Source organism: Sphaeramia orbicularis, chromosome 9 (assembly GCF_902148855.1).
Source record: "Sphaeramia orbicularis chromosome 9, fSphaOr1.1, whole genome shotgun sequence".
Lineage (NCBI taxonomy): Eukaryota > Metazoa > Chordata > Actinopteri > Kurtiformes > Apogonidae > Sphaeramia > Sphaeramia orbicularis.
The window spans coordinates 29510288-29524947 of NC_043965.1; the positions used below are offsets into that span (position 1 = coordinate 29510288).

Here is a 14660-nt window from a genome sequence, read left to right on the forward strand (position 1 = left end):
GGGCTGCTGTCCTGCTGTGCAAGCTGGCAGGCACTTTTGTCATGGTGGTCCTTTTGTTTCACATCAAACAAAACGCCACAGCTTTGCATACGGCTCCACTAATTTCTGCTAGTGTGCCCCAGCCATTTATCATCTCCTCTCACTCTCCTCTCCTCTCCTCTCCTCTCCTCTCCTCTCCTCTCCTCTCCTCTCCTCTCCTCTCCTCTCCTCTCCTCTCCTCTCCTCTCCTCTCCTCTCCTCTCCTCTCCTCTCCTCTCCTCTCCTCTCCTCTCCTCTCCTCTCCTCTCCTCTCCTCTCCTCTCCTCTCCTCTCCAACTGTTCTGCTCAGGCCAATACAGCCTTCTCCAGGCTTATAGGGCTGACATACACAAACATACTCACAGATGCATCATAAGTGCACACATGTAACCATATACACAAACTCACACAACATGTGTATAGCCACTTCAGACAGAAACAGACATAGACACATGCACATCCAGGCAGACATACACACAGGAAACAACACTACTACTGCACTGCTTGCAAGCCCGCTAGCTATGGAGAACCTTGAGATAAAAACAAACCTTCTCTTCATCCCCTCCAGAAGCAAAAAGACAGGCTAGCACTCAGAGTTTTGAAGGCGGCCGGGACGTGCATACAACATGAGACGAGGGGATTTACAGAGCTTGCATTTGGAAGTGTTCACAGCTCAGATGATTTTGTCAACAAATTAAAGTGATGCTTGTTTGTGTGGCGACGAACTAAGGTAAAGGTTGGACAGGTCTTTGAACAGATCAACATGTAACTTATTTTGACATGCCAACATTTTGTAAAGTAAATTTATTTAGCACATGAATGTTGTATGGGTTCAATCATTTATGTCAGTGGAGAGGTTGTTTAAAAAAAACATATTAAAAATGAAGGTAAAACAACGACATTTAATCAAGGGACAAAGATTAAAACTTCTAATTTTTTTAGGGTGTTTAGGGCTGGTCACTGATTTATCCAAGACTGAGCTGGACTTTGAGAGTCACTTATGTGCAAAAGTCAAGCACTTTTGAACAAAGAGAGGTCTGCTAAGAGGATGAACACAAGACATTCTGCCTGTTTTACTAACTTAATAGCATGGCTGAAGTAAACAGCACTAACAGTACCTTCAAACCAGTACTTTGTCAGTATGTATGTAGTATGTATCTATATAAGTAAGGAGTGTTCTCCTAAAAGCATACGGTCGTGGAAAAAATTATTAGACCATCTTTGTTTTCTTCAATTTCTTGTTCATTTTAATGCCCGGTACAACTAAAGGTACATTTGTTTGGACAAATATAATGATAACAACAAAAATAGCTCATAAGAGTTTAATTTAACAGCTGATATCTATCAATTTCCCATTTCCCGTTTTCTTGATAATAACCAAAATCACTTCAGTTCTTACATCAATAGCTATGGCACTGTACTGACAAAAACAGTGCTTTTAGGCATTCTATGTTTTCTTTTCTGTCTGTTTTACTTACATGATACACACAGGAGTTAGTACTTGATTGCATAACCATTGTTTTTGATGACTTTTGATGGTCTAATAATTTTTCCTCGACTGTGTATGTCATGCAATTTAATAGATACATAACATCAGGCTAGAAAAAATATGACAATAAGCATTAGTGTATTTTTGAGAAGTTATTTGTACTTATTAGAGACAAAATCATCTAAGATAAGTACAGGGGGTGGAATTAATAAGAATAAGAATTCAAGTACAACAAAACACCCTGAATTGTTGAAATTTAGATTTACACACAGGTGTACACATTTGTGAAAAAAAATAATCGGTAAAAAGGTTGTGGAATGGAAAAAGGAGTGCGTGCACAGCGCCATGTGTTCAGCGGGCTGTTGCCATGCCAGTCAGGGAGCTGAACAGACTACTGCCAGACCCAGAGTCCTGCACAGGGGGCATAGTTGGCACCGCTACTGACCTGGGGGTCACCATGACTGGGAGAGGGGGAATTAGGAGGATGAAGGAAATGAGGACAAAAAACCGAATATAAAGAAACGCTGATGTTGGGATAGAGGAAAGGCTTAGTTAAAGAGGGATACTAGAGGTCGGGGAATCATGGAACCAAAAATATAAGTTAATATTAGTTAATATACATAAGGCTGAATGGTAACTGTTAATGTAATCGGATACTGCAAACCCTGCACAATGTATGGCACAAAAGTTTCATAGAACAAAATATAAACAGACAGAAACAATGCTTCACTAAAACTTTTAATTTAGTCTAAGAATACAATGTCAAAGCCAGGAATTTTAAATCACTTCCTTCAGTCCTTGCTATGTAAAACGAACTTCTGTAACAGACTGATTCACACAGTGGTGTTTCATCTTTCTCATCCTCCACACACACCGGTATAGCCATGAAGTCCGCAAGGAGCGAAAAAATCCTCCATATCTGTCTCTTACCTCAAGCATCTCATCCCACATATGACACCTAGCCACAACACACAGACACACATAAAACCAAGAACAGAGACAAACTTACTGTATTCATTACAGACCAAAACAGATGGCATTATACCAAATGCAAAACGATATTCTGCAAGTATGTACTGTATGTGGTGTGTTTGCATTGCTCACCTAAATCATGTTTTTGAGGGGCTGTTGTGGCAGCTGTCTGGATGTCTGGTTGGCACCCACACATTTGTGTACTGGGAGACAGATGCATTCTTACATAAGACCTTATATAATGCTGCCCTGTCCTATCCAATAAGGGTGCTCCTTTTTCACTCTGTGAACAGGAAGGCTATTGCGGGTTAGACAACCCTTTCCTCAACACATCAACCACCAACACCACCACCACTTCCACTTGCATGTCCAGCCCCCCTCGTGGCTGCCAACGAAGAAAGATGAAAAGACAGGCAGACTGGAGGAGGAGATGCAGGTATGGTACTCTTTCTGTACGGTTCTGTCCACTTGGTCCCTTTCTTGGTCACTGTTTGTTATGAAGTGAGATTGTGCACTCACAGGAAAGTCCAAGGAAAGACAGTGCCAACCTAGAAATGAATTTTAGCCTCTCCATATTTGATTCAATTCTTAAGAAAAAGCAGTAACAAGTGGAATTATTGGGAGAACATTACACATCTTTCTTTAAACTATACATCTGAGAGGAGGAGGAGCAAGCTGGCCAAGCATAAAAGCAGATGTCAGAGACTGGAGACTCAAGAAGAGAGACGGAGAGATGGAGGAAACTGAAAAAATATGAACCTGAGATGGACAGATTCTGTGATAGCTGAAAAAAGATAGCTAGGGGAAAAGGGCGAAGGAGGTGGGGGTGAAGCCGAGAAAGAGAGAGCAGCCTTTTCCCCTGCAGCGCAAGCCTCGCTTTCTCTCTCGCGCTCTCATTCAAAGGCAGTTAGCTACTCTTTGATGTATCTATAATTAGTCAGTACACACTGTGAAGTGTTTTAAAAGAAATCAAATTGCAATGAAACACTTGAGTGCTCCAAACTGGGGCTAACATGCTCTGGAGCAAGGGGAGCGAGCAGGAGAAATTAATGGCGGCCTTTTTGATGTGCTTGATCAGAAATGTATTTATTAACTGCAAAGGGGAGTAGTAATTAACCCACAGACAGCTTGTTTTCTCTGGGTCTTCTCATGTGTCAAACGGTTCATCCCACAAGGCTCCACTCTCCACTCTCCTGCCCATGCGCACACACCTCCCATCCTGTCCCGCTGGACCACTTTCTCCTCAATTAAGTAGATGGTGAGTGTATGTATATGTTTGTGTGTACATATGCTTATGTACGATGGAGGGAAAAACAGCAATAACAAGCAACAAATGTGTCTTGGTTGCTTTAAATCCTATCTGTACAGTCATATAAGTACTCCGGTCTTGGACAGAGGAGTAGTCTCACTACAGTCTGAAATGAAATCCATATGAACAAGTCTGTCTACATCTATATTTGTATGTCTTCAAAAAGGACAAGAAACTTCAAAATCAGCATGATTGACTCTGATATGTCTACAGGACTCTTCTCTTTGTGGACAATGCAGCAGGTGGGCAATTGAGTATAGCCTATCAAAACTATAAAATCAAAACAAATCTTTGCATAGATGTGTTTGTGCCACTATCTGGTTGCAAGTAAAAGACATTTGTAGTTAATAAAAGCTTGGACTCCTAAAATTAAACAATGATGGTTGAAGATTCACAGGTATGTTACTAATGTTATAAAAAGACAATTTATGCTATGCCCCAAGTTATTTATATTAGGTGATCCTCAAGTGCTGTCTGCATTTCCCAAACCACTAAAAGACTGGATACAGACTGTTCTAATGACTGGATGACAAATTATAATGAGGAACTGGAAGAAATATGGAGAACCTTCATTCCAGGAATGGATGATGGAAGTTTGAAAAGTAGTGGCATATGAAAGAATGTCATATAGAATGCAGGACAAGACAGAAATATATGATTTGAAATGGAGTACATACCTGGAATCTTTAGATCTCAAAGACTAAAGGCTAGGAGGATTCACACTGAAAAGACAATGATCACATACCTTATGTGTGCATGTGTGCATATTATGATTAGCCACCTCTTTGTAGATATTTATGGTGTGCTGTATGTATATATTATATACATAGATACTCAAAGCTGATGCGTGAGAGATAAAAGCCACAATACTGATATGAAGACCCCGTCTGGTTACGGATGGGCAGGAGAGTGGGTAATTTACCAATGCTCTAATGTTAGTATTTGATGTGTGATGATGTGATATGTTTGGAAAAAGTAAAAAAAAAATGCAAGTCATAAAAAATAAAAGCTTGGACTTTCTTGAGGGAAACCAACTAATGACAAGTTTCTTCTCACAAGGACTTCAATCTGTTTTAACATTATCTTCCCCGTACTGTATTTTCCCCATACAACGTACTTCTGTGTGCAAATACGATAAGATTTTTTTTTTTTTTTTACATGACAAGCATATCGCATTAAAGAAAACAGAACTTCACTGAGGCCTGTATTGTCAGACAGTGGGAGAAATAGCCTGACGAAGGGAAACACAGACAGTCAGAGGGATACAAATGGAAGCAATAGCTAGTGTTCGTCACACAGCACGAAAGCCCTGGAGATTGTGAAGCTGTCACGGACAAAACACTGCATGAATATTTAGCAGCCAAATTAAAATTACAAAATACTAAACAAAAAAAGAGTAGGTGAAGGAAAAAGAAAGAAAATAAAATATTCCTGAAAACACCAGTGGGACAAGTGGCCACCTTTAATCCCCCACTAGTATCGTCATCGTTCCACCTTCCCTTCTAGAGAATACAAGTGTCTTAAATAATATGGAATGTAGTGAGTCTTGCAGTAAATCCTTAAATCACGAAACAGCAACGTAACTCAGCTTTTTGATCATAGTGAGAAGCACATACACAGGCAAAACAGTAAGAGTAACAGTGCAGTATTAATGCAAAAATGTTAATACGATGAGTAACAGCAATAAGCTTGGCACTGAGCTAGTCTTGATACATACAAGTGGCTGTGATTCCAGAAGCCACAGCAATAAACAGCAACTTTTGGCAAGAAATAACAAAACAAAACTTAATTTTACTTTTTTTATTTTAAGCAGCAGAGAAGTGGGTGTGAGAATAAACATGAAAAAATGTGCCAAGTTGCTTTATGTCACATATTTGCTACAAATTATAGCAACTTACGTTGGAATATAAATAAACATGTAGCTTATGACTATCGTACTAAGAGGAGAAAAACAGATTTTCAGCAATAAAAACAGCACTAGATAAAATAAAAGTACATTTTTCCTGTTTGCAGGGTATTATGTGCATTCACACTACATATCACACTTCAGTCACTTGCATATTTATTGTACTTTTAAGATATTAGCTTGTGGTCACTTTCCTACTGTAAATAATATCATTGGATGAAGACAATACATTAAATCATTTATAACAACCAAGCTAAACTCCATGAGCTTTCATCCCTTTTGAAAGCATCTGTACTACACTCAACAGATTACTTTGTTCTACACATTAAAACTGATGTTAAGTAAAAGAGCCAGTTACAACGTGGAGGAGTAAAAACATCAACTTCAACACCATTTAATGACAACTCCAAAATGTTTCTTCTTACTAAGTAGGGAATGTTCCCAATGATAGTATCCATCTGTCAGCGCACTGACATTTTATTATTAAGTAACTCCATTCATTAGAACTCTAACAGTGAAGTAAATGATGATCAATAGGTGATACACAATTCTACTAGGACATCAGAGTAAACTAAAGACCAGAAAATACAGCGTTAACCTCAGGAGACCTTGTGTAACCAGAAAAAGGCTCACTGTAGGCCCATTTAGCTGAAGGGTGCAGTTATAAAGCCAGTAGGCTGGCCAAACTTTCATTTTCACCCTCCCCTGTGCACCATTAATTCTTTCAAATCCACTTCCCTCCCACAATCTTTCAACCTATCGTCTCTCTCTCTTACAGATGGGAGATCTGCATGCTCCACAGCAGATCAGCTTTAACCAGTGTTGTTGTTACGCCATCCCCACATTTCTTTATCCAGTCCTCTCCTTTGCCCTATTTGCCTCCTGTTCTTGATGTGCAGAGGAGGTGGATAGTGCCCAAGGACAAAGATGAACCAGTTTGTTTAAAGAAGCGGCATTAAAAAAAAACCAAAACTAACCTAAATGCTATTTACTATTAACTGTTCTGCTACTATTTATTTTCTGTGACAGTCTCCTTGCCTGAACATATGCAGTGTATGAACGCAAACATATACTTTTTTTTGCGTATTAACATGCTTATAAACCTGTATGTGAGTGAGTGTGTTGACATGTATTGTGTCTTTCACTGTTTCTTCCTGTCTTTGTGTCTGTGGGAGGCAGAGAGGATAAGCGGAAAACTAAAACACTCACCAGCTCAACGAAAGAAAGCCCTCCGTAGCTGTGGGCCATGATGAAGACATTCTTGGCTGCAGCTTTGGACACAAAGTGATCCCACACGTACAACACGTGTTCCTCGGAGGAACCATTTTCCTGCAACACAAAATAAGACAGTACGATGTCAAGTCTAAAACAAAACAAAAAAAAGAGTGAGAGCAATATTAAAGACTTGAATACTGTAATGAAACACATAGAAGCACAAACAATGAGAATGTGAAGCATTGATAGAGTCATCAAACTAATGCTAAAGCTTCAACTTTCACCCTGGAGCCCACCAAAAAGAAAGAAGTATAAGAGAGAAACAGAAAAGTGGTGGTGGCCTGGGGTGATTTCCACAAAGAGCCACACTTCAGGAGATCAATAAGTCTTGCATATTGCAAATGCCCTAAATGTAAAACTCAATAGGCTAGGTGACGTAACGTTTAAATCTTAATTTGTACCCTGTTGCTGAATCGATGGCCCATCTATATGCCAGTAGAAGCATAATGGGAAGACACTAGGGGAAGGTCAAAGGAAAAAAACAACAACAGAGAGGTGATATACAAATGCATACACAATACACACTCAGGTACGGTGTAGCAACCACAAATGACTACCCATACACGTGTCCTCCGTTTCATCTGCATGACCACAGTCACATGTGAATGAACATAGACAAGAAGGCCAGAAGACATGTTTAATTAACCACACATGTAAGTGCTTATCCACAGCTGGAAAGAACAATAGCAAAAAGTACAGGCATGAAAAGGGCAAACGTTAATGAACTTGTGACATTGATTCTGGAGTTTGATTTCCTTTCAACCTGTCTGGTTTACAATAGAGATCACCAATACATTGCCACAGGAGGTTACACTGCACATGGTGCCTTACTGAGTAGAAACAACTGTATTGCGACATCCAAAGATCACAACACTATTGTATTTATGATAGCACCATGTAAGACCTAAACCTCATGGTTACAGAAACACACACCACACACACATACACACACACATTCTTTTAATTAGCATACAAAACATATATACAGTGGAAAAGAAAATGTTGAAATAAACAAACATAGCCTGCAGAGAATGGAGACTCATCTGTTAATTGAGTGTCAAACTCTACAATATGACTCCAAAACAAATAATTAGTGATATGAGGTAAAGGACAGAGGAGGAATCTTAAGAGACTTTTCTGTTAGTTTCCATAAATGTGTTTGTATTTTACAAAGCGAGAGAGTCGAATATCACAGAAAGATAATTAGGTAAACTTTTCCCTTTACTGAAGGTTGTAATTGAGAAGACATTTTTAACACACACACACATATAACCCTGTTATAGAAAATATGCTGTAAACTTGAGTTTTAGTAGAAAGTAAAGCATTTTGTGATTTGGTAAAATGTTTTCACTTGTGTGTACCAAAGTGTACACGTTTGTGTGCAGGTGTGTGTGGGCTTGTACTATTTAATGATGTGCTGATGTGTGTTTTTGTTGCCGTGTTTGTCTAGAGGTAAATTAACCTGTCAGAGTGTTTGTGTTTACTGCTAGATTAGCATGAAGGGGTTGTAGTGTCAGCACCCACCTCCATTCACAGAGTGTGATGCAAGAGCAAGCAACTCCACTCTGCCCTGCCCTTGTGCCACTGGTGCTATGCGAGTGCCCTTGTGCACGTGTTTGTGTGCGTTTGCTTGCGTGCATGCAGACAGTGGCTGGAGCAGAGCTGTCTGTTTGAAAGGCTGTGACATCAAAGTCCTTTGAAGTCTCCCTCTTCTCTCCTCCATGTCACCCTTTGACTACCCGAGGCTACTGCACTGGCCCCGCCTCCCTCCTCTACTCGTCTTCATTTCTCCCATCCACTGATGCCACCTGTCTTCTTCTTACCCTTCCATGCCCTGCTGTGTCCACCTTTACACTCACCCTTTAGTGACAAGCCATGCCATGGAGCCGCTAGAGGTGATTTACTGTACATTGCAAAAATTATGTTTGTATGTTTGACAGAGGGACACACATTCACAAAGTAGAGTAATATAAAGAATTCTGTTTCTCTATTGTCATCGCCATTGTATCAACAGTATCACACAAAACACTGACATGTTATCATTTAGGTAATATGGACAGTGAACGCTCCTGAATCAGCTGCCTTATAGGTTTAGCCAACATAGTTCTTTCAAAGCAAATATACACTACCAGCACTGGTCTACAATTTTTTAGAAATGATTTGCTTCAGAGATTAAATGTGCTAAATGTTACGTATTTTAATAAGATTAATTGGAAAATAAATGACAAAAGTGCCGGTTTGCTGATGTTTTCAAGGTACATGATTAAGTGTTATTACACATATATATTGGTTTATGTAAATTTATATTATAGTTTTATAAATCTTCCACTAAATAGAACCTGTAAAGTGAATGTATTCTAATGTGCAGACAGTGTTTTGAAGTAGATCTTGTAGCTCTGAGACAAATATTCCTTTTGAGTCAAACCCATTCTCTCGTTAATTCTTGAATTTCACATTTTGACCCAAGGCTGTATCTTGGAAAGTTCAGCCAACCAGCATTTTTTTTACTTGATTTTTCTTTATCAGTGACTCTAATGTGATAAAATTTCATTACTTTTATTCTGGAACAATTTTCCTTGTAGACCAGTGCAGTCAAAAGTTTGGACTCACCTGGTTTTTCTTTATTTTCATGGCTATTTATGTTGTAGATTCTCACTAAAGCCATCAAAACTATGAATGAACACATGTGGAATTATGTAGTTAAAAAAAAGTGTGACATAACTCAGAGCATGTTTTATATTTAGATTCTTCAAAATAGCCACATTTTGCTTTTATTACTGCTTTGCACATTCTTGGCATTCTCTGGATGAGCTTCATGAGGTAGTCACCTGAAATGTTTTCCAACAGTTTTGAAGGAGTTCCCAGTGACGCTGAGCACCTATTCGTCATTTGCGGTCCATCTCATGTCATTTATATTCAGTAGGTGAGTCCAAACTTTTGACTGGTAGTGTAAGAAGAATCTTTATATGTCAGTGTGTTATACATGTGAATATCGCTAGCTCAACATGCGGGAACAAATTACACCAGTGTTTTTCAACCTTGGGGTTGCCTAGAATTCAAATGGCGTAGCCTGAAATTTCTAGATATTTATTTAAAAAAAAACAAATAACTTACTAATAAAAAATATATGGTGAGTTAAGAGAATACATATAAGACATGACAAACTCTGAAGCTGAAACTGAAGCACGGTGGTACTGTTTATCTTTCAAATGTTCATTGTAGTCGGTTTCAGTTGCTGCAGCTCTTTCATAATTCATAGTTTGAGTTATTGTTTGTTCAGTATTAATTATCAGCCTTGTAAATACAAGCTGGACTGACTGTACATATCCTGACCAAGGAAAATCAAATTCTCACTTTGTGCAGCAATCTACACCTGGCTTTTCTGCCTCCCTCCAATTAACGTTATAGCAAACTATTACATGATCAAAAACAAATTAATTTTAGCCAAAAAAAAAAAAAAAAAGCCTCCGTTTTTAATGTCTGGGGTCGCCAGAAATTTGTGATGTGAAAATGGGGTCACGAGCCAAAAAAGGCTTGGAACCACTGGACTACACACTGCAGACTAGGAGCAGTGGGCTGTCATGTCAGATGTCCAGGGAGCAAATGGGGGTTAGGTGCCATGCTCAAGGACACATCACCCAACAATTTCTCTGCTGGGCCAAAAATGTTTTGGTAACAAGCTGCTTCTCCAAACCTCCAATCAATGGCTGCCCCCCCGAAATATGGATAACTGGTAATATCAGGCAACTGATATTTTCAGCTGATATACTTTTTCAGTAAAATTAAAAAAAAAGGTTTGGCATTGAATTTTAGGCACATACGAAACTCACTAATATTTCAATAATATTTGTCACTTATCACATTAAAACTTTAATAAGATAATAAAGAAATGTGCTTTTCTCATGTCAGTGTTAGGAAGCTTTTACTCATTCTCATTCGCAATCAATCAAGCTTAAAATCAGACTATCTAATGTGATGACTGGCATGTCCAAAAATCTCTCTACTCTTATACACATATTTTTGCCTACACTCTCAGTGGCAGGTGGTAGAATGACTGACTGACTGACAGACAACCTGGCATGCCAGTAGAGTGAATTATCTCAACAGAATTTGCATACTGTTGCAATTATTTCCTGGGGTTAATTAGCTGCAGTGGAGCACACTACCCTGTGAGACCAGTATCCTGTCACACAGTATCTTACCTTGTTTATTTATTTTCATCACTGTTTGTGAGTGTGTGTGTGTGTGCATGTGTGCATCTGGCATTGTCAGAATAGAGTCCCAACTGCACACCTGTTGCCAGAATCCTTCTGCCATGACTGTCATGGGACATTTGAGGGTGTCTGCTGTTTGTGCATGTGTTTTACTGTATGTCTCCCAAGTATAAAATGATCCATACTGTTCCCTTAGAGATTATAAAATTGGAATCAGCTCCCTAGATATTCTCAGAACTGGACACTCTCCAGATACTGACAGCTTACTATTCAAAAACAAATAAAAATGTGCAGTGAGAGGTAAGAAAAGAACAGCAGACAAAGAGAGAACAGGTACACATTACACAGTATATATAGCATATAGTGTCGATGTATCAAACTTAAGGAGACAGGTTCACTTAGCTCTGAAATCGTGCAGTCCTTAACCCTTTATTGGGCAAGTGACTATTTTTGGTCATTTCTGCACATATTATAAGACAGTGACAGCACCAGTTACAGTGAGGACAGTGAGTCAACAATCTCAAGTCCAATGTGGTCTACAGGGTCTGTAAGGTCCACTTCTGCATGAACAGTGAGTGTACCTGCTTTGTTCAGTACCATGAAGTAATGGTACTAATGTAAGGAATGATGTTCAAAGGGATAATGTGGATGTGGACAGGGGTCTGAATCAGCACATATGTTGGTCTAATGTTCTAAAAGTGATGTTCTAATGTTCTAAAATACATGTTCCTTTCACATTACATGTGTTTTTCTTGTATTTTTATACATACTTCTTGGATTTAAATTTTCTTTTCGCCACATACGGGCAAGGAACCAAATATGGTAACTTCATTGACCTTGATTTTGTACATGACAATAAAAATTTTGAAAATTTCACAAAAGTAATAAGGTCTTGTTATGTTCTCAAATAACACATCAAGGTTAAGATTTTGAATTTCAGAGTATTTCTATGAGTGGCCTATAAAGGGTTAATTACATATAAAAAAAAATGTACATTATACACAGATGTATAACATGCAAAAAGGACTAATGTGCATTTATGATTTGACAATAAGAAATCTAGAGCAGACAGCTCCTCCAAATATGTAATTTCGAGAAATAGTTTCTTACACTTCAACCCAAAGACTCACATAAAGTATATGCCCCCATGCACATACACATAAACAGGAAAGCTCTAATGCATGGACAGAGGCACAGACTTGTACACATACACACTCACACAAACCCGTTTCTTCAAAAGTTGTCTGTTCCAATCTTTGCCCTGTGTTTATTCACTGTAATGAGAAGCAGGGAAAGGAGAGCAAGGGAGAGCAATACGCAGCAGCCAGAATAACAGCCCCAACGCCAACACAAACCCAGTGTCTGACCAACACAGGAAACAATGAATCTAACAACATCAACACAATCTGACAAACAACCACTTCAGACCTCCCTGCTCCTCCCTTCTGCTCCTCCTCTCCAGTCATCCAAAACACACAGGACTTAAGAAAAACTTCTGAAGAAGCTGGAATTTCTAGTCGAGAGATGTTGAGCACCGTGGACCGGAAGGAATCTAAAGGATAACAGCCATTATACTTTTTACACACAGAAACCTTTCAGTGGAAGCCAGCAGTGTCAGGGCAGTGTCACGGGATCCCTAAACAACTTAATTGAATTTGAACCCTTTAGTGCTTTAAATCTTCCAAAAATGTCAGTATTTCAATGTGTTAGAACAGGAGCAACTAATGAAAAGTAATAGAAACTCAAATCACAACACAATATACTCTTTTGTGCAAACAGGTAAGATGACAGGTAGAAAGAAAGTAGATAAATTACTCAGGAGATCTCTTCTTTATTCTTACGCGATCACTGACACGCACTTAGATTCTGTGAATGGCTGACCAATATCTCTGTCCAAGCCTGCTCTAAGGGCACAACCTGCTGTCTTTGTCATTATACTCTGTAATAAGGCATGATCAGCCTGGAACATGATTGTTTTTATTTAGCCTAATGATTAAATATTAAATACACAATGAACATAATTACATGTTAGGCATAAGCAAAGAGGTTATTATTGTAAGTTAGTGTTTGTGTCTACATACGTGCGTGATTACGTACATGTCTCTGTGCACACAATTAAAAAGTGGACCTCAGTGACACCTGTTTGCAATTGCATTTTAATCAACGTCTGGTACGTGCACTCCTTCGCCATCTCTTTTCCTTTTTTCTTTCCTTCCCGTCTTTGTTTCTGTCTTTACTCTCTTTTAAGGCAGACAGAGCGCTGAAGTTAGCTAGAAGCTGTCTGGGAGCTGATGGGTCTGCTAGAATGGGAGACAGGAAGGTATGGAGCAAATTAGCGACAGAGATGGGAAAATAATGACTGTGGCATTGTGGGTAATTAGCAGGTATAGTACCTATGGAGAGCTGGGAATATAATGATGTGAGAAAGCGACAGAGAAAAGGGAGAACGAGGTGAAAAACGTGCAAGACTAACAAGAGGGGGAAAACTGTGCATGTGTGAAGGAAAGGGAGAGAGAGGGAAATGTATGTGTAGGTGTGCAGCTCAACTTTGCAATAAGGGGATATATACAGTATGGGGAGAAAGTGAGAGAGCGGATGAGAGAGAGAGAGCAAGACAGTGAGAAAGGAGAAAACTATAGCGTACATGTCATCCCACGTGCAGATTAGCGTGCTCAGACTGTATACAATAAAATAGCATGACCTTGGTGGGGTCAGTCTGCTCTGACAATATTTGCCAGGGCATTGTTTCAAATCAATAACTCATTAACAAAGTACAAAGGAAGTTGCTGTGGGTTTGTGAGATTCTTTATTAGAAAAGAGCGGCTCCAGGCCAGAAAGGTCATCGCTGTGACATCTCGGCTAGCCTTGCGCTGCCGCCCGGATTGTCAGGTGAAATTACTGCGAGCCATTAATTGACATAAGGCAAAGGAGAGCGGGCAGGCAGACAAGGCTGTGTTTGTTCCAGGATGACCCTGAGGTGCTGCTTGTGTGTGTGTGTGTGTGTGTGTGTGTGCATGTGTGTGTGTGTGTAGGTGTGTGTATGCCTTTTTTCAGGTCAGCCTGTATCCACAGCAGGGTTGTGTGCAGAGAGAGAGAGAGTTAGAGAGAGAGACAGAGAGACAGACAGTGCTCAGTGTGTGGGGGGAGCGAGGGAGGGCAGGATGGATGTGTTTGATGGTTGACCTGACTAGAAGATTGGGAGCAGGGATCTGAGACCAGCTACACTGGTTCTGCCTTGAGCAAACACACAAACACACAAGTATGTGTACATGCACAGATGTTATGTACTACTACACTTAACACAATTCTACAAATGCTCACACAAACAAACAAGCACAAAATGAGTTTTATTCAAGTTTGAAACTTTGAGAAGTAAAATGAACTTTCACTGTAAATTGCAAAACAATAAGATAAACTTGAAGTTAAAACACACGCAAACAGGGTATTTCTCTCATGACCTTAAACACACAAAAGCAA

The 14660-nt window shown here is 39.4% G+C and overlaps 1 protein-coding gene across 2 annotated transcripts in view; it reads right to left on the reverse strand.

Annotated features, from left to right (window-relative positions):
• The window catches only part of arb2a (ARB2 cotranscriptional regulator A), a 158094-nt gene that overhangs the window by 73319 nt on the left and 70115 nt on the right, over positions 1 to 14660 (reverse strand). For both annotated transcript variants that reach the window (XM_030144462.1, XM_030144464.1), the window contains exon 8: positions 6904 to 7023. In XM_030144462.1, the coding sequence (XP_030000322.1) occupies positions 6904 to 7023 (120 nt within the window). The remainder of the gene's footprint in view (positions 1 to 6903; positions 7024 to 14660) is intronic.